Below are 27,146 nucleotides of genomic sequence, written 5' to 3' on the forward strand. Positions count from 1 at the left end.
AGCTGTGTGGTCTGGTTGACAGGCTAGAGGGAAGGGACACCACTGAGGGATTTGAATAGGCTTGAGAGGTAGGTCCTTACCAATCTCATGAACCTCAACAAGGCCAAGTGCAAGGTCCTACACCTGGTCTGGGGCAATCCCAAGTACAAATATAGGCTGGGTGAGGAGTAGTTCAAGAGTGGTCTCAAGGAGAACAACTTGGGGGTGTCAGTTGATGAAAAACTCAACATGAGCTGGCAACGTGAGCTTGCAGCACAGAAGGCAAACGTGTCCTGGGCTGTATCAAAAGAATTGTGACCATCAGGATGAGGGAAGTGATTCTGCCCCTCTACTCTGCTCTCGTGAGACCCCACCTGGACTATCACATCCAGTTCTGGTGCTCCCAGTGTAAGAGGGATATCAAACTGCTGGAGCAGGTCCAGAGGAGAGCCATGAAGATCAGAGGGGATAGGCAGAGAGAACTGGGGCTGAACAGCCTTGAGAGAAGGCTCCAGGGAGACCTTACAGCAGCCTTGCAGTACCTGAAGGGGGCCTACAAGAGAGCCAGGAAGGGACTTTTTACAGGGGCTTGTAGTGATACAATGAGAGGCAATGTCTTTAAGCTTGAGGAAGGTAGATTTAGATTAGATATTAGAAAGAAATTCTTTACAGTGAGAGTGGTGAGACACTGGAACAGGTTGCCCAGGGAAGTTGTGAACGCCCCCTCACTGGAGGTGTTCAAGGTCAGGTTGGATATCTAGTGGAAGGTGTCCCCGCCCATGGCAAGGAGGTAGGCCCTATATTATCTTTAAGGTCCCCTCCAACCTAAACCATTCTATGAATCTATGAGTCACTTTTCATTTAAAGAAAAAAATGCATAAAGCCAGTTATTCCCTTTAAACAAACTCCAAACCCGAACTATTTATTCCAAGTAAATCCCCCAGTTTCTCCAGGGTCGCTGTGGGACACCTCCCTTGCCCCAAAGCTCCCCCCAGCACATGAGGTGACAAAGGCCGCGTCCTTGCGTGTCCCAGCCGAGCTCCGCGGTACTTTCCGCCGCGCGGCTGCCCCAGCGGCGATCGGACTCCTGCGTGTCCCGCTGCGGAAGAACCGGTGCCTTTTGACGCGGGGGGACACCCCCCCACACCCAGGTCAACCTCCTTCAGCCCCGGGCGGAGACAGGCGACGGACACCGAGCTCCATACCATTAGGTCGCGTCGATTCCTCCTGCTGGGGGAAGCCCCCCGACGGACGGAGGGGGCGGAGGATGTGGGGATACACCGGCGGAGTCCTCACCTCAGAAGACGGGGCGGGCGGAAAGCGAGGTGCACACACCAATGGAGCCCTCGCCCCCACCCCGAGGGCGGAGCAGCCTCTTCCCCCCCGCCCCAGTCACGTGCGCCCGGCGGGGGCGGAGCCCCACAGCCTCGCGCACCTGCGGCGGCCACCGCCTTTGTGCGATGCAGGTGCATCGTCCGTGACGTCACAGTGCCGCTCGCGGGGCACCATGGGAGAATCCCAATGTTTTCCAACGGATGCGCTCAGCAGCGCGGCGGCTTGAGGCGATTCCAGGAGCGACGCTCGGGGGAGCGTCCCAGGAGGGGGCGTCCCGGGAGGGGGCGGCGGGGGGCCGGGCCGGAGGCCCGCGCTCCGTCTCTTCCCCACCCCGCCAGGCAGCATGACCCACCCCCGTGCGGCGCCCGAAGCTGCCCCCTGAGCGCCCGGTGCCGGCGGAGCGCCCCGCTGCAGCCTGCCGACGGCGCCGGTAAAGATGCTGCCGCGGCTGGTCCTGCCCGGCTGACGCCCCGCCGCCGCCACCGCACCCCTGTCCCCATTGTCCCCTGGTCGTCTCCGGCTCCATGAGCACCTCCTCCTCCCCCCTCCTCTGAGCTTCCCGCCCTCCACCTCATGGCTGCTTCGGAAGAAGGGACCGGCTGCTTTCTCCCGCGAGGCAGGTCGCAGAGTGACCCCAGCATCCTTACCGACCCCGCGGGCCCCGGCGTCGGGGAGCACTCAGGTAACGGCGCCGCTCTCCCGGAAGCGCTCGGGCGGGCAGGGGCGCGGGGATCATCGGCCAATTTGTAGCATAACCGCCCACCGCGGCCGGGCAGAGAATTATCGGGAACGTATTATCTGCGGTAAGTGCCGAAATGATGCGGCGGCTGAGCTCCAAAATGGGATTACGGCGGAGCCCTTCCCGCGGCTCGGCCAGCGCAGCGCTGCTCCGCAAAGTGAGCGCCCGGGGGGCGCGGCCGGCGCCGGGCGCACGGCGGGGTCTGCGGGGTTCACTGGGCCGCCCGGAGGCACGCGATGCCCTGGGCGCTGCGCTCCGGCGTGGCAGCGGTTAACGCCGCAGCGGAGGCTCACACAGAGCTAATTTATGACTTTCGCGGGGTGGGGGAAATAAGGTCTAATAAAGCAGGCTGTTTGCATGGGATCACCATGGAGACAAGGGGAAGCAGAGTCGTAATTAAACGCTTTCTCCCCACAAGAAGGTAATTTTCACTTAATAGGGAGAAGCGTAATCTTCTTACGAAGTGTAGGCACAGAAGGTGGTGCTTGGGGGACACAGCCCAATCGCTGGTATATAAATGGAATATTGTGATTGGATTTTTTGCCCTTTAACAATGGCTAATGATGTTTTCAGTTTAACTTCACTCAGAGGAATAATTCTAAATGTCTGTGGTTGGTGACTCAGTAATTTCAGATTGTCAGAATCTAAGCGATAAAGACCCCTTCAGAAAAAAAAAAAAAGAAAGAAACTAATAACTACACCACTTTGATGTGATGTGGTTGCAAGGAGGAAGGACAAGCTAGAAGGAAAGGCTAAGAGCTGGTATACTCTCAGTTTATCCGAATAGATGCTCATACAAGAACTGGAAGGTTTCTTTATGAGAAATGGAGTGATCAAAACAGTGTAAGAATGACTGGGATGTTGATCATCACTTCCCATTACACTGAATTCTAAACCTAGAAATGAGTCTGGGTTTTGGGTCAGACACTGTCAGGCTGAAAGAGAAGTCCCTGCATGCAATTTTGGATTCAGCTTTTTGTTTCTGGGTTACTGAGTAAATAAGATATTCCAGAGTCTTTGAAAACACCTGCTATTGTGCTTCCTTCTGAACCAATGAGGATATTAATATTTGCAACTATTTTAAGTTCTTCTATTTGTTTGTCTTATCAACCAATTCTAAGCACCTTGCTCTGGAGTACAATGCAAATTAAATTAAGGCAGACAGTGGGTGATTTATCTCTGATGCCCAAGTGTTCCGATACACTAAGTGAACGGAACAAAGGACTCTTCCAACATGAACTGCTCGACTCACTCCCAAAGGGGCAATCTTGACTGAGAGGAATGTATGTTTCTGCCATTTGATTTCTGGAAGCAGAAGTGACTAATGAAAGGAAGGCATATGCAGTCTGAGTTTTAATTCCTCTATATCATCATCTGCTAATTAATTATTTTGGCCTTTGTGAAATGTACAACAAAGAAACTACACAACATGTCTGACAAATAGACAAGGATGTAAATGTTATTATGCTTTTTGTAAGGTGACAGAACTACCAATACCAAGTAGTATTTTTTTCCCCTAATACTGACTTTATCAGGTAAGACAGTGTCCCATTGCATGGCAGAACCTATTCTGATATGCAAGAACTGACATCCTTTGTAGTATTGTGTTATACATACAATACCTGGAGAGAAACAAAAGGTGTTAATACATACATTTTATTCTCTAGGTAGGTATAAGGAGTTAATAGCAGAGTTAGTATGTTTTGTAAGCTTTTCAGTTTCTACATTTGTCTATCAAATAGTATTGAACATTGGTATACTTAAAAACAATACAATGAACATAAATTGCTTAAATAATATTTTACCCTACAGTGTGGTAAGCAATCACTCATAATGAGCAGTTTCATATAACCAGCTACGCAAAATACTGAAATACAATTTATGCTACTGTAAGAATTACATATCATACATGAAAAATAATTGTAATTTATTTTATTATTCTGGAAAATAACTTCATAATACCAGCATAACCACCTATGGACTGTAAGTCAACACAAAGTCTTAGGAGTGCTAAATGATACATTCCGAGTTTTTATTTACATCCCAACCCTGCTTGCAGACAAATGTAGAGAAATAAGCTTGAGCATATAGGATTCTTTCTAATTTAAAAACTAAATTAGTTTTCATTAACTTTGAAGTCATGCATTTAAATTATCCAGACAAATAAGCCAAAAACAAAACATGGAGATAACTGAAGGATCACTACAGAAACATTCCTACTTTTTTATGGCATTTGAATGATAAATTCAATATATTCCTACTGGAGATGTACTCTTGTTTTGCAGCATTTTCTTGACTGCATGATGTGGTCAAGAATTATTCTGCACCAATTCATTTGGCTGTCTCTACTGTAGGAAAGTATATTGAGGTTAATAATGTGGGTATAGACGAAGTCAGCCTTCTGGTATTCATATGGGTTTATTTAAAGATATAATTTACATTTCTCCTCTTGACCTACACAATTACGGTAGTATTCTTTTTAGCCCAGCTTTATCCAGGAAATTTCAGTGACGTAGCTGAGAATGTTAAGGGGGCAGGATATAGCTTTTCATGTGTTTACCTACTTAAGAAAGATCTCTGATGCAATGCTTCATTTTACTTTCTTGAAATGCTAGCTTAAGAGTAGTACTGACTGTGCACAGCATGGTTACAAGTCTTGCTGGCTGTCTTGCACAAGTTCAGAATCCTCTATCACCAGACCATATAATCTTTTTTTAGGTGATACTGAGTAATGTAAATGTCAGATTCAAGGAACTTGGGATGGGCAGACTGCAGATGTTAGTTCACTATAGTGCCTATTGGATCTATACAGTTCCCGTTGGCACTATAGTTTTTGTTGTTTTCATTTACAGCTTTTTTTTTCTGATGAACTGTTGCTTGAGGTCAAATCTCAAATGGAGTTTCTCATGTGGGAACACAGTTGAAGACTGGGGTTTGTGGGTTTGTTTGTTTGTGGTTTTGTTCTTTGTTTCTTTTTAAGAAGCTTCCCTCTTCTTCCAGCAAGAGCACAGAGTAACTGAGGGACTGGCTGGCTCAAACAGCCTTAGATGTTGATTTTAGAGAAGTTCTGGACACTCATAATCCTGACTGATGCCAGCAGAAGCTGCAATTACTCCAAACCATGAACAATCAGGGCTTCGTAATAAAGCTTCTTATCTAGTGTGCTTTTCTTCACAAAGCATTCACTGTAGAAATGAAAAGTTATTTTACAACCTTGATTACTAGGTGTAATCTGTGAATTTTATCACATGGAAAAACTTTAAAAATGAACATGTGCCACTATGCTCTCATTAATTGTTTCTGTAGTAAGATGAACAAGGTGTTCAGTGAAGTAGATATTAAGTGAACTTAATAGCTATTTTTTCTAGAGAAATTCACCGATATAGATCCTTCACATGCAGCTTTAATAAAAAAGCAGCTCCTCACAGTGATCAATTAAGATGTCAGAGTCATGGTCTGAGAAGAAAATACGAACTTCAGTTATCCATGCAGGCTCTTCTGACTGTGTACAGATAATTTTCTCCAGCATTTAAGTGGTGCATATCGTTCCTATTCATAGTGTAGAGGACACTGGAAATAGTATAAGAAAGATAAGAAGAAATGAATATTTTTTTGTTTTAATTGAATCAGTTACTTTCTCCTTCAAGACAGAGCAATGCCTTTCATCCTATGACTTAAGTGCACTATTTTATGGCCATTGAGCAATATTTTACAAGAACTACTATAGTGCAGTGAACACTGGACTTCATATTTCAGTCTGTATTTAAGCACACTGTCACACTGAGTGAGCTAACCTCAAAAAGGAGTATGTCCTGAATTTGAAAACATATATCAAAATACTTGTTTAACTATAGACAGTTTTTAGACTGTGCTGTTGTTAAAGTGAATTTCATTTTCCTTGTGCTGTGACTTAAGGCCAGATTCACAAGAGAAGAGTCACAACTAACACAACTTTCATCTGGAAATCCTCTCAAAAGGGAGTTCTAGAACCAGTAGCATCCTTCCCTCTGCCAGTAAGATGGCTGTTCAAAGTCCCATTGTTTTCATTGAGTTTGGGGAGGGCAAGAATATCCAATTGTATCAGATTTTGTGTTTAAAGGCACAACTCAGTTTATTGTAGGTCTGGGGTTAGCTCTGAGCTGGAAAACTGCTGTAGAAAACATGTCCTGCCATAACATCAAGGGGAATTTTTTGAGGTAGTTAAGAAAGTTTAGAAATTCTGAAGTATGTTAAGTTCCAATTCAAAAAATGAAAAGTTGATGGCAGATGCTTTAGATTGCAAAAAACAGCTATTACTTAAGAAAAGCATAATGCAAAGAGGGATTTCAGTAGTTTCAGAGATCATAGTTTTTCCCTTTCCTCTTTCTCTTTTCTGTCCTTCATCTTTTTAGGTAAGGATTGTGAGAGAAAGAAAAGTCCAAAGAGAGCAGGGGTATGAAATACAGAACAGATTTCAGTATCACCATCTATTTGAGAGACAGCTGCAGGAAGCCAAAATATTGCTCTCATTATATCCTTCCAGCAGTCGCATAGCACAGAGAAGATTGACAATCTTGTTTGATTTGTAGTCATAAAAGATAGGGCTCCACAGACTGAAGAAGAGCACACGATGTCAAAACTCTGTATTACTTGAGGAGATGCAGACAACCGTGACAATGTGTGAAAATGTCATACCACCCCTTAATTGTGGGATAATCCATTTTAATTTGTACAGGCATGCTTTGGTGCCATCATGTTTTGCTCTCTATATGGCTACTTTTCCTCCCTGGCATCATGCAGTTAAAGACTGCTTTTTCAAGATTGGCGTGAACAAGTTCTTCAGGAGACCTTGCTGGTGGTCCTCCATGTCTTCCCTTTCCTCCAGTGTAAGATCTGTACCAAGACAAGGAGCTATTGTGGTGCAAGCAATAGCGTTAGATGTCTTTAATGTGATGTCCTAGCACTCTCCATTGGAGAAGACTGATGGAGGCCTTCTCAGCTTCTGCACTGTTTACTGTGATGTGCTTCAAGACCTGACAAATTAAAGCTACTTCTGAATAGTTATTCCAGAGATGCACAACTATGTCCCTGCCTGACACAAACGCCCTTTTTATTTCTATTGATACCATGTGTAAACATTAGTACAGTGCACTGAATTAACTCAATGAGAGAACAGCTGCATAAAACTTAAAGCTTCTTCATCACTGTTTCTAGTTTTAACTCAGAAGGAAACATTCTTGTAAGTATTCTTCTAGGCTGCCAAGAAAGGAGTTGAACTATGTTCCTTTTACATTGTCCCTCTATGGGCTGAAGCATGACCTGTAACCCAGCAGAGCCCCACAGGCAATACAAGGACATCAGCTGTCTAAGTAATGCCTAGGGAAATGCAATAAAACATCAAGTATAGGAATACTCTGTACTGAAGTTTGTTTTTTTTCTTCTGTTTTAAAGCTGTAACCCACCCTGAACAGTGCACCACTCCCTTCGTATGCCTACTGTCATTTTCTCATAATGTTTTAGGGTTGATTTATGCTGCTAAAGTTTTTAATTATCGCTTGTTGCTGACATATTTGTTCTTTCAACATGTTTGCTCAGTGTGAGTGTTGGGCATAATTTTAGGGGGCTTGTCAGAAACTGGAAAGCTATGCCTTTCCCCCTTAACCACCAGGGGACTGGTAAACTGGATGATGGGAGCTATTGGCAGGGGAGGCTTGAAAACTCAAAAGCATATTAAAAGTGTGGGCCGCAGATGCTTACAGAGCAAAGGGAAAGCAAAGAGAAATGGGTACAACTGGAGTGCAGAAAGATTGGTGCCAGCTTCCTGAACCTGCTCTAGTAATTCTTGCTGTGAATCTGTTTACTTCAGGCCCATAATTCAGAAAATCTTGTAACCCTGTGCTTAACTTAAAACATGAGTATAAGATGCAAATTGATAGCAGTGTGAGCACTAGGACAGGAAAAGATGCTCTTGATGCCCTGCCTGTCAGTTGGCTGGTGCTTTCATCCTTTTGCAGTCAGGCAGATTACTGCAATTTAAACCAGGGACATGTAGGTTTATCTGTGATGTCTTTATTTTTTTTAGAAATTTTTGAATTTGATATGCTTGAGCCAGGCAGCCATTAATTTTTCATTTATGTTCTTTTTTTAACCATAGAGATTTTGATTTCCATTTCATTTTTCTGTATCAACAAGTATATTCTGTCAACAGAGTTTGTTTAGCCTGCATTGTATTTCTTCTGAAAAAAGAAGTGTACCAGATCTCCTGCGTTCTCTCCCAACACTATTAGTTGTGTCCAAAATTAAATAAGCTAGTCAGTGCCTTTGCTCCAGCTTATGACTTAGAACTGTGCTTCATATATAGGAAGCTTTATGATATTTTAAGTTCTCATCCAAAGTAAGAGTGTTTCTGCTCAAATCCAACCAAAGAGCTCTCAGCAGAAACTTACAGTTCCACACATAATAGGGACTCAGGGATACTCAGAAGAGACTAGAAACATGTAGGACATTAGTTAATATCTCATTTCCTTTACATTGAAATCCAAATTTCACTCCTATAAGATTCCCCAAAACATTTGTTATTTGTGGCAATGGAAAGATGGAGGGTTTTTTATGACACAGCACCAGAAAAACTGTCACAGTATTACTAAGTACTGCAATTCACATTGTATTTTAACAAATGGTCCATCGTGCTTTTGGAAGGGTCTTTTTCTTTCTCATTAAAGCCCTGATTCCTTAATGGTCTGATCTAACTGGACCCCAAGTCAGTGATGCTTCACTGGAAGCACAGAACTCCCCTTTTTCTCCATCCTTTAGAGAATCTCCTCCTACTTCAGCAGTATATGACTCATATACGCATAGCAGTCCTTCTCTAGCATTTTCCAGAAGGGGAGAGTAATCTGTCTGTTTCTGGAGAGGAGAATGGGCACAGTGCACTTGTTCAGGCTGCATCAGTGGGCCTTTCTAAATGTAGACTCTCTTGTTTTGAAAGTGTAATTTTGGTACTGCACATCTTTAGGTTCCTGATGGTGGTGTGGTATCATTATATTGCATGGTACTCAACAAAATGCATGCTTAACAGACTGCTTTATGCTGGTTGTCTGAGTATTTCACTTACTGAAACTGTAACTACTTTTGGGGGATTCAAGAGAGCACTTTGTGGAATTATGTTTTAATACTACTTTTGCAGCATTTAAGGAAGATCAGTTAATAATTATGCTATTCGAATGGTTTTTTTAGGCTTTTCTAGGCCTTGACTGTTCCCAGTGTTTGGATGTTTGTGTTTAGCCAAATATTAGAGTTGTGTAAATGAAATAGATACCTTTACTGGGGGAAAAAAAAAAAAGTTTTACAGTTCTCTTTTCTCCTAAATCCCACGTTGGCAAGTAGTTTGAATGTTGCTGCAAAGATACTTAAACTATTAAAACCTCTTTATCCAAGAACTGGAAATACTGATTATATACCATCATAACCTAGACTGGATTTATGAGAGTGATGTCATTATACCAGAAATAGCTGAGTTGTTTTATGAACTTTATTTGAACATGTAGTTTCTTCTGCATCCTTCAGTAATAGCTGCAGGTCCTTTCCCCCTCCTAGCTAATCTCATTGTCTTCTGAGCAGAAGGATTGGACGGAATCTCACTTTGAAGTGCAGATGCCTAAAGAATTGTCAAACAGTGCAAATGTGCCCTCTCCTTCCTACAGAGACTCAATGCACAGCTGTTCTGATATGCCAAATGCTTGGTGATTCTCTTAGACTCAGTGCTACTAGCAAAACCTTTGGGGGCATGTAAAGGATTTGGTCTAAACTTGAAATACATAAGTTAGAGTAGGCATCACATGTCAGGGAAAAGCTTTTTCAGTAGTTATCTGATCTGTTTCTATTATGTTGAATCAGAAGCAATTACTTAGTTCTAGAATGTCTTACATATTATATCTCCCTTTGTTTCTAGGAATCTTTTCTTGTGTGCCAGAAGGAGCCTAGTTATGTGCAAGCTTTCTTCACACTTATGTTTGGCTGCAGCAGCTATACTCAGACATTAAAAGCAGTAGCAGGGCTGACATTGCATGCTGTGTAAACAGTGCAGAACAGATTAAAAAAAATAAATAATGAATTTGCATCTTATTGAAGAAAATTTTTAGGTCTTAAGTATGCAACTATCAAAGCAATCTGTATGAGTGAAAAAGGGCTTCTTCAGAACTGCAGTATCTCATACATCACACAGAGAAGTATTACAGGTCTTTTGTATACTCTCTACAAAGGGCATTTCTGTTTCCCTCCTTAACTCTTCAGATGTTTTCATGCATCATAAAAGAACTAGCACAGATTACAAAACCAATTCAGGCTTGGATTCTGCGAACACAGATGTTTTGTCTGAGAAATACCTATGGGCTGTATCTGAAATAATGCACGATTGTGCCAGTTGCTGTGCGGCACATAAAGAGAAACTGTTCCCACTTCAAGTGGTTTGCAATCTAATTTGAAAAAGACAGAAAACACTGAAAAATCCCAAGTTTTTCTTATATTTTACATATGGAGAATTGAGGTGTAAGCAATTGCCTTCTCTGAGTATCTGTAGGAAGCCAGTGGCATCACTGTAAAGTTGACTCTGGATTTTGTGAGGCTCAGTCTCCAATCTTACAGAAACCATCCACAGCAGTGCTGCTGTCATGATTAATGGCTAGTTATGAATAAAGGTGTTTCAGAGTCTACTAGTCAACTCATGGAAAAAAATTGGATGGGAGAGGAAAAGGAAATCTTAAGGTTAGAGAACTTTTTTTTTTTTCTATTTAATTTTTTAAAATGTAGCTGCAGTTTCTTGTTCTGTGGTTCATATTCCAGTGTTTCATGTCACTAATAATGGAGAAAATGGTTTAGGCAAGTACATTTAGGAAATTTAGTGAATTAAGGAAAAATAATAGCTGAAATTCTCTTCTTTGCATAATGTTACACTGGAAGAGTGTATTTCAAATTGTGGTCAAGTCCGGTCTCTCACTTGGAGATTTAGGACAAGAAATTCTGTGTGTTAAAACTCCTCAGAGACTCAGGCTTTGTGCTGAATGTTGTTTCACCTAGTAGGAAAAAAGGGAAACTGTGAGCTTTTTGATGAAAGATGGACAGGGATTTCTAATTACTTCGTAGTACTTTTCCTCTTTGTAATTAATTTACCTTCTAATAATATTTTTTTTTTAATGTAAAATAGAGGTAGTTGGAAACTCAGTGGAGAAAAATTAAATCAGAAAATGTGTGTTAGTCCACAATTTCCTACTCAGCTGTGGGGAATGTGTATGTATGCCAGTTTTAGCAAGGAAAAAATTTAAAGTAAAAAAAAAAAATAGAGATTAGCAAACAAGCATCCTCTCTCCTAAATTAGGCAGAATTGTCACTTGAACAGAATGGAAATGGTTCAGTCAATGAGCTAGGCTACGGACCACTGAAACCCTGTCTCATCTTTCTCCCTTTAGTGTTACAGGCTTTATTTTAAAATAAACTCTCAATCTGATTGCCTACATTAAGTACAAGTACTCAGACTTAATTTGCACACATAATAGTTTGTGCACACCATTATTTGCTTCTCTGTGCAAATAAGATAAACTCATGTCCATCAAATAATAAAAAAACTTCACACTTTAGCTATGGATGAAGATAGTTTAGGATTAGTCAGTCAATGTTTGCACTGCATTTGGAAATGTAATAAGCTACATAATGCTTGGAGTCATGTTTATCTGGAAACCTTATTTTACTGAATAGTTAAGTAACAGTATTAACGTCTCACAATCTTTAGTTTTGGAACTCTGTTTTAAGACTGCCCAATTTGTGCTGTAATGAATGATCTACAGCATTTATTTATTTATAACATTATGGCATTTTAAAACCAAACTTGTGGCTTTGCATTTTAAAAATTTAATATGTAGAATTAATTACCTGGGCTTCTCTAAGCACATTAGATCTATAAATACCAAGGAGTAAATAAAGCTAAATAAGATACCTTCATTTTGCTTCTAAATGTAGCTACAGCTTGTATGGTAATAAAATGGTTCTTTGTGCCCTTTAAATCCCATGCTTTTGTTTGAATTTCAAGTTGATTTATGGTCCAACATATACACAATTTACACATGCCCTGGAGAGCACATCATATCACTACTTGATGTAGGTCAACAGCTTCATGCTTGAGTCTGCATGAATATTTCAATAAGATGATCTTAATCAAAGGGTATCTAATCTTGCTCTGTAGTGCAGTAATATCCTGTAATCACACTTGGTTCACTTGTGTGGACCTGTGATTATAACTAAAGTAAGACGTGTCTTTTGCATAAAGCACTTCATGATTGTTGCATATAATGAAGAGACAGTTTATGTGTTCACTTCCTTATTCTAATTTTCTTTTTTTAATTTTTTTTTTTACGCCCGCAAACTGTTCTGTTGCTGCATAACCAGCAACTGGACATAGATCACTGAATAACATCAAACCAGTGAAGCCTTCAACCTTTTCTGAGGGCTGCTGCATCCCTCAGGCCATGCAGTCTTTCCTATGCCTTGCCCGTATTGATCTGTTGTGAATGTCTGTCACGTTTCATTCAGTTGCTCACAGAAATCTGCATCTTATCTCTAAACTAAACTGCCTGCACCAAGACTTGGGGTTTTATCCTATGAGAACATAAAAAATGCTCAACTGGGTCAGAACCATGGTCTAGCCAGTCTAGGACAGTGTTTTTTGACAGTGGCAGTAGAAGATGCTGCTTACGGAGAGTGTAGTTGCCTACGCTTGGAGCCTGAGACAGGCTGGGAGTGAAGCAAAGGCTGGCTGAATGAGCACACATGAACACCAAAAGATCCAGAGTCAGGCTTTTGTGTCTGACTTCAGGTAACATACACAAGTGTTGATGCTTTGGGCGAGTTTGCTCAGCACCTAGAACCTGACCTGCTTGCTTGGGGCAAATCAGACAAAACTTTAGTAGAAATCGGTCTTGTAGAGAGCTTGGCTCCTGCAAGGATTTTTTCATCATGAATGATATGAATTTGTGTGGAATATTTAGATAGAGCAAACATCCTCAACAGAAAGGTCAGTAATTGTTCTACAGAAGAGTTACACACTCATCCTTGTTTCTAGATCTTGCTGTGTAAGAGAGATGATGAGATTGCTTTGCAAGAAGTAACTAAGCCTCAGCCTCCAGAGTTAAAATGCTTTCAGTTACGTATGATGGGCAGAGTTGGAGAGGACAAGGGATGAAAGCAGATGACAGCAAGTCTAGGACTGCAGCCAGGAGGGTTTTCCACACAGCTCTTGGTATCACGATATTATTTCAGTGGGACTTGAAGTGTGAAGGAACAGATAAAGGAAGTAGTTGAAAGATTTCTTCTCAACTGGCACATACTATGGTCAGCTGTATAATGGCCACCACTGAACATCAACTTGAGGCATAACTGAACTGCTGGAAGCATCGCAAAGACTTGTTCTCTGTTTTTTGAATCAGTATGGTGGAGTGATACAGGTGGCTTGAGAACCTTAAATCTTGACCATCACAATTTGTTTCAGCAGCAGAAAGAAAATGACAGTACAAGTGAAAAAAACACTCAGTGTGCCAGTCACCTCTAATGACAGCTCAGAGCAAGGGGGAACTTCAGGAATTACCACAGGAAAGGGGAGGAAAGTTGTATGGACTTCCACTGGCAGGTCTTGTAACTCACAGTTGTTGGATTTGTTTGACAAAACCAGTTCTGTATGCTTGCCTCTCCAGCTACCTAAATCCTCAGCCCAGTTCACAATGCACACCAGTGTATGTAAACTTGACTTTATTTGGTTCCTCTGAAGTTTGTGTTTTTCAGATGGGAATTTTATAACTTCGTAAGCTCTGTATCATGATGGAGAAAAATATCTGAATTTCTTCTCATTATAGCAGCTATGGAGCAGCTTTCTGGGATTGCAGAAGTTTCAAGGAAAAAAACACCCTACTCTGATATACAGCAGTTCAGCTAAAACGTTTACTTCAGTAACTGTTGCTCATAGGACTTTCCTCTCTGTTACAGCACCTAGAAGCAGGGAATAAGTGCTCATATTAAAATACTAGCTAGCTCTAAGAAAAAAGAAAATGGAGCCTAGTCCATCAATCAAATTCTCCACTTCTTCACCATGAGTTTTAAATGCTTAGTTTCTTCAGTAACAAGAAAATGGTAAAATCAGATTTGAGATTAACTGCATATATCACTTCAGTTTTCACGTCTAAGATACTTAGCTCTGCAGAATCCAGCAACCTGTAACACTGCTTCCTGCAAGTGAGGGACAGAAATGAACTTACTGTCATCTGGGAATCTCTTATGTTGAGGAACACAAAAGGTCCTGAAGAGCATGGTCTTTTACTGTAAAATTCTAATACTCATTCTGAATTGAATGGCATGATGCCAAAAAATTGCTTCCTCACTAAAACCTTGACTCTGCTAGATCTGTAATAGGAGCAAATATCTGCCATTGCCTGAGGCTAGTTTACTTGAACCCTTGCAGTAGTGGTTAACTTAACAGATGACATGATCAGATGCGTATTTTCTTAAGGCAAACATAGGGAATGTGAACAACAGCTGTCAAGATAGATAGCAAATAGGCTTCTTAGTGTTATGTTGTACATTTTCTGCTGTAATTCAACCAGAAGAATAAACTGAAAGGAAGCAAAGTAAGAGTACAAAAAAGCGTCCTTCAAAAATCCAGAATACCGTGCATGAATGGAAACGTTTTAAGAAAGGGCCTTAACTCACAGTAGAAATGTATTCTGTACCTCTCTTCTTTAGTCCAAGAAAGTATCTTTGAAGATGACACAGGCTGATCTGGAAAACTGGCTTTCCTTCTATCTCACTGAGCTGGTGCTTTCCTACATTCTGCTGTTCTCTTGTGAAACAGTAGAGTTTATTGCAGCATTTTTAAACCTTTCAGTCTGTTTGCTCTACATTTTTTTCACTTTTCTGCCATCTAGTCTGAGTTTATTCTGTTAGCTAGCCCTTTTCTTCTACCTTAGCAAATACAGCAGCCCTTGCTCCAGATGCCTTCCTCCCAAATTATTATTCTAGAAATAGAATGGGTGTTACTACTGTAACAAGGAGAAGCCAGCAAAGCCTGCTTCCCTACAGTTTCAGCATTTTCAGTCCTCGATTTGATCTTAAACTCTTAAAAACCTCATTTGTGACTTATGACTTAAGACTGGATCTTCTGTTGTCTAATGAAGTGTCAGTCTGACTGAAAACAGTTCCCTCAGGACACTGAGAGTGTCTCTCCTGTGTGGATGCTTTTGTGTGTAAGCAAAACTGATCTCACACTGAGGCTTTTCCTACAGGTAATACTTAATAGGGTCACCAGTGCCATTTTTTTCATGAACTATATCCTTTGTTGAAACCTCCAGAGTTACTGTGGGTGACATGAGATGAAAAGTGATTAAATAACTCTTGTTTCTGAAAGAAGAACCAGGGAGCAAGAAATAGAAGAAGTTGTTTCAGTGTCTTGCTGTTCCATTTATATTTTTCTCACTCTTTTTCTCATAATGCTTCTTCTAAGACGTGTTTAGGCTTTATTCCAACACATCAAAGGTCTCTAGTCCTACCAACCTCTTTGAAAACACATGCACCATGACCTGGGGCATTACTCATCTGTCTTGTTTGGGAGATGATATTTTATATAATCAACTGTTTTGTACCCTGCACCTGCAGAAAAATCATTCCACTTTCCATCCTGAAATTTAATATTTGTTTATGCCTCTATTTCTTTGCCTGCTGAGCATTTTAGACATATTTTGCAGTAACTTATTAAAAATAAACAACAACAAAACACAACAACAAAATAAACCAACAGCACCCCATACCCCTCCAAACCAAACAAAAAACACCCTGCCATGAGCCCATCCATTTTGAGATCATGGTTTGTTTGGCTGCTTTAATGAAGTGATTTTAGAAGACTAAAGTTTCCAAATATGCTCTTAGCAGCTTAGACATCATGAAAATGCCAGCAGAGAAATGCACCCTAAGTTTTTGGATAGGTATATATGGGATAATGTTTTCACCCTGTCCAAAAGGACGTATCTCTCAGGAGAATACCTCTTAATTTTTTTCCCTTATTCTATTAAAAGAAATGGAAGACTACTTCTGGTGGGTTTAATTAATTAGATTTTAATTCAAATTGGCCTCCCACTCTCCCTTAAGAAATTCCCCTGCACTTTGCCAGCACAGCTTTGCAGGAATCTTTTTTAGATCTTGGTAGCTAATGTAAAGTTGTCTGAGCAAAACTACTTTTGAACAGATTAATCTAAATATACACATCCAGGTAGAAAAAAACAGTAGATACTCTAGATTATTAGAAATGGACTTTCATTTAAAGTAGTTTTTTGAATAAAGAGGAGAACCTCTGGTATTGCATCCTGCCCTTTCAGAAATGCTAATTTGTAAACACCAGAAAAGTTTTTTTCTGCTTTATGTTAATGATACGGTTTTCAGCCTGATAGTGTCTGTTAACATGAAATCATGCAGACTTAGAAATATATTTTCTGACAGAGAAATACAAATCTAAGCACATCAGAGCCAAGGGGAATGCATACAGTTTAGGGATTTTGTTGTTGTTATAGGTCATAATATTCTCATAATACAAGAGAGATTATGGAAATATGACATAGTCTTATGTTGTCTGACACTGTAAAGAAAGAAAGACTTAAAGGATTAGTCTTGGTAATTTAGCTCTTCCTTTGCAATGTATTGTGATATAATAGAAAATAATGGAGTGCATATCCAGAACATGAAAGAGAGCCTCTGGTCAGAATCTCGTTAATGCCAGAAATGATTCAAAGCTGGCTAACAGTCCCAGTTTGCTGTCCCAGAAATGACAACACAAGGTGTGACGCCTCTTATTCTAATGCTACATAAGAGCATATCTTGCCTATGATTAAGATTTCATTCATCATGGCTAATTCCCCAAGATTCACTTCCCTTCATTGTTAGAAACTTGAGGACAGCACAAGAAAGCAGGCTTAGGGTTTAGATAGAAGCTTCTACTTTGAGGGAATGAACCTATCTTTACTTTCTTTTCCACTATCTGTTGAGAGGGGTGGGCTAAGGAAGCAAAGTGAACTGTTTCTCAAGTAAGCCAAGCACCTAATTTACACATTCATTGGACACAAATCTTCACTCACTGTGCTAACAAATGGCCATAATGAAGCATTTGCACACCCACACACATTTGTACACATGCTGTTGCTCAGCTTGCACCTGCAGTGATGGTGAATAGATGTGTAATTGCATATATAAGTTGCTGAAAGAACAGCTACTAGGCAAGGTCTCTATAGCTATAGTAAGTGGCTGCTCTTTTTCTCCACATTGCTGTGGTTGGCAACTTTTTGGGAGCTGTTTTACCACATAAATCCTGCTTTTCCATTATACTTTGCCAAAGAGCCTGTATCTGCTCTACAGGTGTTGGTATTGAGTCATGATCATGATGGTAGCTGATTCATGGGCTTGTCTCTCTTACGGAGTCGCAGAGCTGTGAGTCTCCCAGCTCCTGAGTCCAGTAAGCTCAGAGCATGGGCAAGTTCAAGCATGCTCAGGTCTTGCAGCTAAAGGAAATTGTGTAGAAGAGGACAATCAGAAGATTCCTCTGAGAATAACAAAAGCTACACGCTGAAATTACATATTTTGTCCTCTATGAGTGGCTAATGGCAGTGCTGTATTTCCTGGCTTTCAGCTTCCAAGTCAGATCTATGGCCACTCGATACCACAAATCAGTAATCCTGTCTGCAGAGGGGACACTAAAATGCTGAAGTGATACCACTTAATTAAACATCCAAGTCATGTTCTGAACTTTAAAATCATTATTGTGACATTTTTAGTTATACCTTCTTGAAACCGATTTTTTGTTCCCTCATTTCCCATATAACATGCATCTGTGCACAAAATAAAATAATTGATAATTTGGATGTTTCATACCCTCCAGAAATAGCACTGAGAGTGCTTTGCAGGCATTTTACTATTGCAGAAAGCCTGACTGACCCAGTGCTCCTGCTCTCATCTTGTCGTTTGGATAGCTTTCAGAAGGTACAATTTCAAAGCAGCTCCTCCAAAGTAGTATATATCTCTCGAGTGGTTTTAAGTAGCTGCTTTATTTCATTGTTTTCTGCCCATAACACACTCTGCCTTTTGAGATGTGAAGAAGGCTTCATCTATTCCACTGCCATCTAAGTCTGCTTGAGTTGACAACCTTGTTATTTAGGATTATTTCTTGTGACAGATGGGTTATTTTCAGCAATTGTTTCCCAAAGATGTAGATAGTACAATTTTAATCATTTGTCAGCACCTTTGGGATCACAAGTCTCGCAGTGTATTTGTTTGGTCTTATCCATTTATCTGCAAATCAGTGAATTCAGAATGGCTCCCACATAAGATTCCATTAACAACAATGTTGAGTAATAATAATTCTATTCTTCCTTTCCTCTGAAATGTAAGAGTTCTGACTGCATTTTTGATGGGCATTTCATGTCTGTTCAATAGAACTGTTCCATCAGTTCGCTTGACCAAGGATAGTGGAAACCACACAGTGTGATATCTAAACCAGTGTTTCACTATTTTCACTATTAAATGCATGGATACTAAACTCTGCACCTCTCAGGTCTTGTGCTGTCACATAAATCACCTACTTTGAACACTGATTTGATATGCATAATCACTGTTTAATTGTAGTATCTTCTAAGAAGGCTATTTTATGTAAGTGAAAATAAGTGTAGGATAAGTATGTGGTTCTTTCTAATAAGCAAGCTATTCTGATGACCCTGCCCTATTAGCATAATTGCGTTCTGTATGGCCTCTCCTCAGCAGTAACTGACAATTACAGTCTGCATATGGTCCAGGTCCTGATAGGAGAATTTTAAAAGTATGATGCTAGGCTTTTCTGAACTGCAGCTGTGGTCAAGCTCTAGGATAAGGGAGGGTAGACATCAGGTTTTACTAATTTTCCAGTTTTTACCACTGGTGCTGAAAAAACAATTACAGTTTTTATTGTTGGGGGGAGGTGGGAAAAGGAGAGCTAAGGAAGGAATGGGAACTGTCACCTGTTTACCTTTATTTTTTGGTGTGTTTTCCTGTTAATATATTAGGTGAAAAGCATAACCAAAGCATAAAATAAACTTAGAGCACCGACTTTGGCCCAAATATCCATTTAGAAGAGGCTGCTCAAACTTCAGCTACCATTAGGACTGAATTTCAGCTGATGAAGGACTGCTGCAAGAGCTGTTTTTCTAAAACAAGTTAGAATGCAGAGCCAAAAATGAAGCCATTTGGCCATCGTAAGAAATGAGAACAAAGCTTTTAGATTCAAGAGGATTTAACTGTGCAACAATCTTGTAGAAGTGCTTGAGCAAATCTAGTTTTATAGTCCATAAGAAATAGTACACAACCATCCTAATTTTTCATTTTTCTCCCCCACAAATTACATTTACAGTTGTAACATCCATTCTATTTCCAGAATATTCTTATTCTTCCCTTACTGAAAAAGACTCAAGGAAATCCAACCCCAACTGAAGTTTGGCCTCTCACAAAAGGAGCTAGGCAATTATGTCTGTAATTAACTAAGTTATTGCTAGTGGTTTTATACAGAGGGTGCTCAAATACTCAGATTGCATACAGTATATAAAAAAAAAAAGAAAAAAAACATATAATAGCTCTTACAGAACACCCAGGGTTTGAAGTGGCCCAAATAACCCATCCTAATAATGTGACTAAGCCCTGATGGGAAGGACTGAAAGGACAGTTTCACTGCTATTGCATGTGGAATTTTTCTTCTTTAAACAACAGAGTCTCAGTTGTTTTGGGAATACTGCAGTCACTTCAAGAAAGAAAAAAAAGGTTTGCAATTTTTTGGTTCATGCACTTTGTTTACTATGCCAAAAGAGATTTAATGGAGTGGCTTTGGGACTGGAATAGAAATTTTTAGCCATTCAAAATTTTGTAGCTGATTTAACATTCACCTAGAATTGTGATGCAGAGCAAGTAATTGCACGTTAATGGCAATTACAATAACTAACAGGCATGATGAAGTGGTTTGCATATGCACTCGTGGGGTTCTTGTGCATACAAATGATTTGTATATTCTGGCATTTGATGTTCAAATTTTCTTCATTGTATGTAAAGGAATTCTTTGGTATGTTGTTGCCATGCTTATCACATTTTGCACAATATATTATACGAAATATTCAAAGCACTTAAGCACACAATTCCTGTTGATAATATATTTCAAACAAATGATTTTAATTGGCTGACTGCTTAGGCAGACTGGATGAATAATATATATATCTTTTTTAAAGTCAAAGACTAATTCTTGCATGTTTGTCTAGTTCTCTGCTAGATCAAGGACTGTCTTACTAGGAATAAAAAAATTTAGAAACATGGTTTTGTAACTGAACTTTGAAAAAGCTCTTTGTGTCTTTGAGACCTTTCTTGAGAATCTACCTGTGGAAAAAACTATTTACTAAAGAGTTGATGGCACAGAGACAAAAATTTGCCAGACTGCTTTTCTTCCTTTGGTTTTGTTTCATTGCTGCAGTGTTCCTTTTTTTATTTTAATTTTGTTTTGAAGACTAAAGAAGTCATGCACTAAATGATTGCCCTATCCCTGCTCTATGGGTTCTTTTTTCATTTTTTAGCAGTCATTCTATTTAATCTTGTCACAATCCTTTTAAATGTGGCAAATGCCCTGATTCCAAATTAGTGTGATTAGACAGGGAGTGCCTACTCTGGAGCTGCATACTTCCAGGGTGTGGTCATGTCCTCAGAAGCAGAAAAGAACAAAATCTTCTTATTCTCAATTACAAAATGCCAAGTTTTAGTTTGAGTGACACCCAGGATGTCTGAATAAACCCACTTTAATTTCATCCTGGTTTCTCCACACCCAAGATGTGCCAGCTCTTTTCCAAAGTAAGCCAGAAAGACTTCTTCAAGAGACCATATTTGATGTGACTGTTGTGTAGGGTAAGGGGTTTCCCCTGTATATCTTCAGTTTGGAAAATTCTACTGAGATTAATCTTGAGGTGTCTGCCTAATCCATTACACCATGAAATGGAAAAAAAAGAAAAGGGAAAGAATCTCCTAAATTCAGAGAATCAGCTTACATAGAAGGACAACTGAGGAAGTTTTAGCTGTATCAGTTGTATGGTTTGGCAGTTTTAGCATGCAGCTAGACTCTTTTCGGGGAGAAGAATGATTCACTCACTGCAGGAAAGACAGAGCCAATGACGGCTGAAAAGTTCTAATGATGCCTTTTTTGTACAAGCAAAGTGCAAATCCATTATATTCAGCTTTCCTTTTATTAATTAGTCATTCATTACCCAATGCACTATCAATTAAGCCTCTCTGAAGAAATTTTTAGTATTTTCCTTTTATTCATAATATCAGTCTTGGATTGAATGCCTGAATCGTTACAACAGGTTTAGAGGATACATCATAGTCTGACTCTTTACAGGAGGACCCAAGGCTCTGACAACATCATTAAATCATGCTTTAGTGGACAGACCAGCTGCCCACATTGTGCATCCTCAGTGGTCTCGTCCAAAGTCATGATGGTTATGGTTCAACCTAAAACAAATCACCATGAATGTCTCAATATGCATGTCTCAGAACACACAGAGTCAGCCTGTGCTGGAATGAAGCATGTAGGAAAATCCCCAGATTTTCCATATTTATTAAAAACACAAATTCTTATTTCAGTGCATTTGGAAGTAGATATCAAATGGTCACATTACTCTGGGAGCACACTCAAATGTTTCAATCTATTCTAATTTGGCTAATTTCTGCTAAAGTTATTGTGGTCTCTTTCATTTAACAAAATTAGGCAACACCTGTACAAAGCAACATTGGAATATCTAAGCATATGTTTTGCACGCATGCAAATAATCTTAATTAAGAGTAGCATACAGTCACAGAGTAAACTAACATAAGGTATTGGACTAGAACTGAACCATGCTAGTTGTATTTGGCTGTTGAATTCATACAATACACATTTTGAAAACTGCAAAAATAATCTAAACATGTACAGATTAATGATAGTGTCAGAAAACCTATGACACAATCACAGGGAACATGCAGATAGAAAGTAATGTGTATATATAATTATTCATCAGGATTATTTGCCTAACTATAACAGATGTTATTACATGTAACTAAAACAGTAAGGGCTATAAAAACAAATTTAGGCACCTCTGTAACTTTAATTAGTAACTGCTGATCTTCCTAAACTTAGTGCCTTCTTAACCAGTCCAAAAATCCTAAGATTTTTGCCTCCAGTTCCCCAGGTGACCTGTAATGACTCTCAAATTGCATTTTCTTTAACTGATGCTGACTTGAAACATGAACAAATTCTGTCCTTCTCAAAAAAGTACAGAGAGAGCTAAAAATAAAAATCAGAGAGATACCTCTCCTTACTTTTTATAGTCACCGTTTGAATTTCATGCATGGCAGTAGCTCTAAAGCAATTGAAGCTATTAGATCAGGGGTCCAGGATGGTTGGACCTACTTCAAACAGGAGCTCCTAAAGGCACAGGAACTGGCAGTTCCCACATGCCATAAGACGAGCCGGCGGGGAAGACGACCGGCCTGGGTGAGCAAGCAGCTCCTGAAGGATTTAAGGGAAAAAAAGAGGGTTTATCGCCTTTGGAAATGGGGGGAGGCAACTAGTGATATGTTTAAGGATGTTGTTAGATCATGTAGAAGAAAAATTAGAGAGGCAAAAGCACAGTTAGAAATTAAACTGGCTGCTTCCGTGAAGGACAAAAAAAAGCATTTTTATAAATATATTAATGCTAAAAAGAGGGGCAAGAGGAGCCTCCACTCTTTATTGGACGTGGAGGGTAACATTGTAACTAAGGATGAGGAGAAGGCTGAGATTCTAAATACCTTCTTTGCCTCCATTTTCAACAGTAAGGCAGGAGGACTTCAGGATAACTGGCCTCCTGAGCTGGTTGATGGGGTCAAGGAGCAGTGTTGTACTCCTGAAATCCATGTGGAATTAGTTCGAGACTTGTTGAGTCACTTGGATATTCACAAGTCCATGGGACCTGATGGGATTCATCCTAGGGTGCTGAAAGAGCTGGCAGATGAGCTGGCCAAGCTTCTCTCCATCATTTTCCACCAGTCCTGGCTCACTGGAGAGGTCCCAGAAGACTGGAAACTGGCCAATGTGACACCCATCCACAAGAAGGGACGGACAGAAGAACCTGGGAACTACAGGCCTGTCAGCCTGACCTCAGTGCCAGGGAAAATCATGGAGCAGATTGTCTTGGGGGCAATCACTGCATACCTGAAGGATGGCCAAGGAATCAGGCCCAGCCAACATGGATTTAGGAAGGGCAGGTCCTGCCTCACCAACCTGATCTCCTTCTATGATCAGGTAACCAGCCTGGTGGACGTAGGAAAGGCTGTGGATGTAGTCTACCTGGACTTCAGCAAGGCCTTTGACACTGTCCCCCACAGCAAACTCCTGGCCAAGCTGTCAGCCTGTGGCTTGGACAGCAGCACTGTGCTGGGTTAGGAACTGGCTGGAGGGCCGAGCCCAGAGAGTGGTGGTGAATGGTGCCACATCCAGCTGGCAGCCAGTCACTAGTGGTGTCCCCCAGGGATCAGTGCTGGGCCCCATCCTGTTCAATATCTTTATTGATGATCTGGATGAGGGGATTGAGTCCATCATCAGTAAATTTGCAGATGACACCAAGCTGGGAGCAGGTGTTGATCTGTTAGAGGGTAGAAGGGCTCTGCAGAGGGACCTTGACAGGCTGGACAGATGGGCAGAGTCCAACAGGATGGCATTCAACAAATCCAAGTGCCGGGTGCTGCACTTTGGCCACAACAACCCCATGCAGAGCTACAGGCTGGGGTCAGAGTGGCTGGAGAGCAGCCAGGCGGAAAGGGACCTGGGGGTACTGGTTGACAGCCGCCTGAACATGAGCCAGCAGTGTGCCCAGGTGGCCAAGAGAGCCAATGGCATCCTGGCCTGCATCAGGAATAGTGTGGCCAGCAGGAGCAGGGAGGTCATTGTACCCCTGTACACAGCACTGGTTAGGCCACACCTTGAGTACTGTGTCCAGTTCTGGGCCCCTCAGTTTAGGAAAGATGTTGAATTGCTGGAGCATGTCCAGAGAAGGGCAAGGAGGCTGGGGAGAGGCCTTGAGCACAAGCCCTATGAGGAGAGGCTGAGGGAGCTGGGACTGTTTAGCCTGGAGAAGAGGAGGCTCAGGGGTGACCTCATTGCTGTCTACAACTACCTGAAGGGAGGTTGTAGCCAGGAGGGGGTTGGTCTCTTCTCCCAAGCAACCAGCACCAGAACAAGAGGACACAGTCTCAAGCTGCACCAGGGGAGGTTTAGGCTGGAGGTGAGGAGAAAGTTCTTCACAGAGAGAGTGGTTGGCCATTGGAATGGGCTGCCCAGGGAGGTGGTGGAGTCACCACCCCTGGAGGTGTTCAAGAGGGGATTGGACGTGTCACTTGGTGCCATGGTTTAGATAGTCATGAGGTTTAGGGTGACAGGTTGGACTCGATGATCTTTGAGGTCTCTTCCAGCCTTCTTGATTCTATTCTATTTTTAGTTCTACCTATTATGTGAGCTGTTTTAGAAGAGAGAAAAACCTCCTCAAATATATTTAAAGATAAAAGCAAAACACAAAACACAGCATTTTGAATGTATGGCAGCGTCTGCATCAATGACATTCACTAGCCAGCTGCATCCTAAAGCAATCCCATAGGGCCTGGACTCAGAGCCAGAACCACTGCAGAAAAACCTACCAGGTGTAACGTGCATAATTTTTTCATCTCCATTGTAGTGTCAGAAGATGGTAATGATACATCCCAACCACAGTACTGTATTTGTCATCAGTTTACACCACCTTTAAGCAGTCACAACAGCATTAGGCACCGGGTGGCTTTTTACTCCAATAGGGGAAAAACTGTTTTAAGTGGAAGCCACTCTGTTACCTGCAGTGTGGCTGGTACCAAAAGTACTTGGCCACCTGTGATTTGTAATAGGCTACGTTTTCACCTGGTGGAAAATATCTGTGTTCAGTGGGATCAGGATAGCTGAGGAACTGGTGTGTTCTTTTTTCTTATCTTTCACTTTCTCCCACATACACCCCCTTTATCTTTAAAAAGTTTCAGCTGCTTCTGTTGGGCAGAAGAGGAGGAGAAGAGAAGCAAGGTAGCTTCTTGTCAGAGTAATTGCCTTATTCTGTTTTAACTGAGATGATAGGGCTATGTGCCCTCATATTTAGGAAAGCAGTCTTGAATTGCTGTTGAAGAATCAGCCTGGAAAAGTCATCCAAATATGTATATTGAAACATTAACTGAATGGGATGCATAAAAACTTCTTGTCTATTGCCTTTGCTGAGGGCTAGTAACTCTTACAATGCAGTCACAAATATTGTGTCCACAGCTGAGTTTGCAAGTACTTCAATGCTTGCTGCACTTTCTGTGGAGGACTGGGGCAATTGGCCTTTTCCTGTGATCTGTTATAACCTCTGGGTTGACTTAGTGCACTAATGACTAAGGACTCTGGTGAAGAAGAATCCATATCTTAAATTTCATCTTTTAGTACTGCTATGCAAGTGAGAATAGAAAAATATTTTTGCCTGCCCTCTGCATCACATGATTTCAGACACAAAGACCTTCGTTCTGTAGATGTAGTAGAAAGATGGTAAAATGGATTTCTTGTTAAAACCTACCATTCACTCTGTTATTTTAATACAAGAACATCTGTGTTTTCATGAACAGAAGTCACGTGTTGCTAGAGTAAAAGCTGAAAAGATCTTTTAGTTTCCATTGAGGAAAACAGTTGAACTTCCATCTACTTCAAAGAATATATGTACTCCTGACCATTTTAATGGGTCTCTCTAGTAAATCTGAAGGCTAGAAGATCAGTTGTCATGGGAACTGGCAACAGATGACTCAAGAAAACAAAATTAAATGTTGGCTTGATGTCAACAGCTAATCTAGTGCCCTGCCAGCAGAAATCACAGTTAACACGAACCATGCCTAACAAGCTGTGATTTGAACAAAGTTGCAGCCAAAGATAGTTTCTCACCTCATGAACAGGAGAGCACTTTAAAAATTCAAACTAATAAGAGGACCCAACAAGTTTAGAAGTAAGGAAACTTAAAAAAATATTGTTTATAATTGTTGAGTTGGAGCTGTAAATCAGCCTTTCTTCTTTGATATCAAAATCGTGATATCAAATTAATTACCATTTCAAGATCTGTCTTAGCATTTTCAGAATCCATAAGATTGATTTGTGCTGGGACACAGTCCAAAGATTATTTCAAATTGTGGTTTTAGTGCATCTGTTATCTAGCAAACCCAATTTGTGTGCTATGAGCTATTTTGCAAAGGCACAACTTTAAGCATATAATTTTTAGACTTGGAATTAAATAAATACTAATTTTCTAGAGAATCTTATCTAGCTTCTTTTGTTCATCATCAGTAGACTTTAAGGCCTAAAGGGCTACATTAAGGATTGTATTTCAGAGATACATAAAAAATTGTCTTTTATATTCAGTGATGGAAAATACAGTCTGCGTTAAGAACAGTCTGCTAATACTTGGCTTCTCCTAGTGACTGTTAAACTAGCCCATATGGAGTGTAATAGAAAATAGAACAGTCTTGAAATAACATAAGAGTGTGTTTAGAGCTTGTTTACATAAACACAGGCTATGAAAATCCATGCAGTTTAATTTATGAAAGTACAGTGGATTAATTAACTATTAAAATCTATGTGGACACTCATACTGAGAATTAAAGAGAGCTCAATTTAATTTAGCTTTATTCTTTTCCAAAGTAAATGAACCTAAATTGAATTAAGATTGCTTTAATTCTAACAGAGAGCATTCATGCAAATTTGGTGTGGTTTAATTAAGCTACACCAAGCATACATAGATAACTTGGATTGGATTTTGTAAGCTTTGCCACGAAGTAAAGCCCTTAGATTCACATAAAGGATAACTTTTAGGCTGAAATATCTTTGTATGCAATTCTATGCCAGTCTGGTCACTTGTACATGTACAGTGATTAACTTTTTTGTTTGGGGATTTCCCATATGAATCCTTGCCATGCTCCCTAGTGATACTAC

The 27,146-nt window shown here is 40.6% G+C and overlaps 1 protein-coding gene across 1 annotated transcript in view; it reads left to right on the top strand.

The window, feature by feature from the left end:
* Positions 1–1,887: 1,887 nt before the first annotated feature.
* The window catches only part of PHACTR3 (phosphatase and actin regulator 3), a 107,661-nt gene continuing 82,402 nt past the window's right edge, over positions 1,888–27,146 (top strand). Inside the window, exon 1 of the mRNA XM_054391739.1 lies at positions 1,888–1,996. Coding sequence (XP_054247714.1) covers positions 1,888–1,996 — 109 coding nt within the window. The remainder of the gene's footprint in view (positions 1,997–27,146) is intronic.

Source organism: Indicator indicator, chromosome 24 (genome assembly GCF_027791375.1).
Source record: "Indicator indicator isolate 239-I01 chromosome 24, UM_Iind_1.1, whole genome shotgun sequence".
Lineage (NCBI taxonomy): Eukaryota > Metazoa > Chordata > Aves > Piciformes > Indicatoridae > Indicator > Indicator indicator.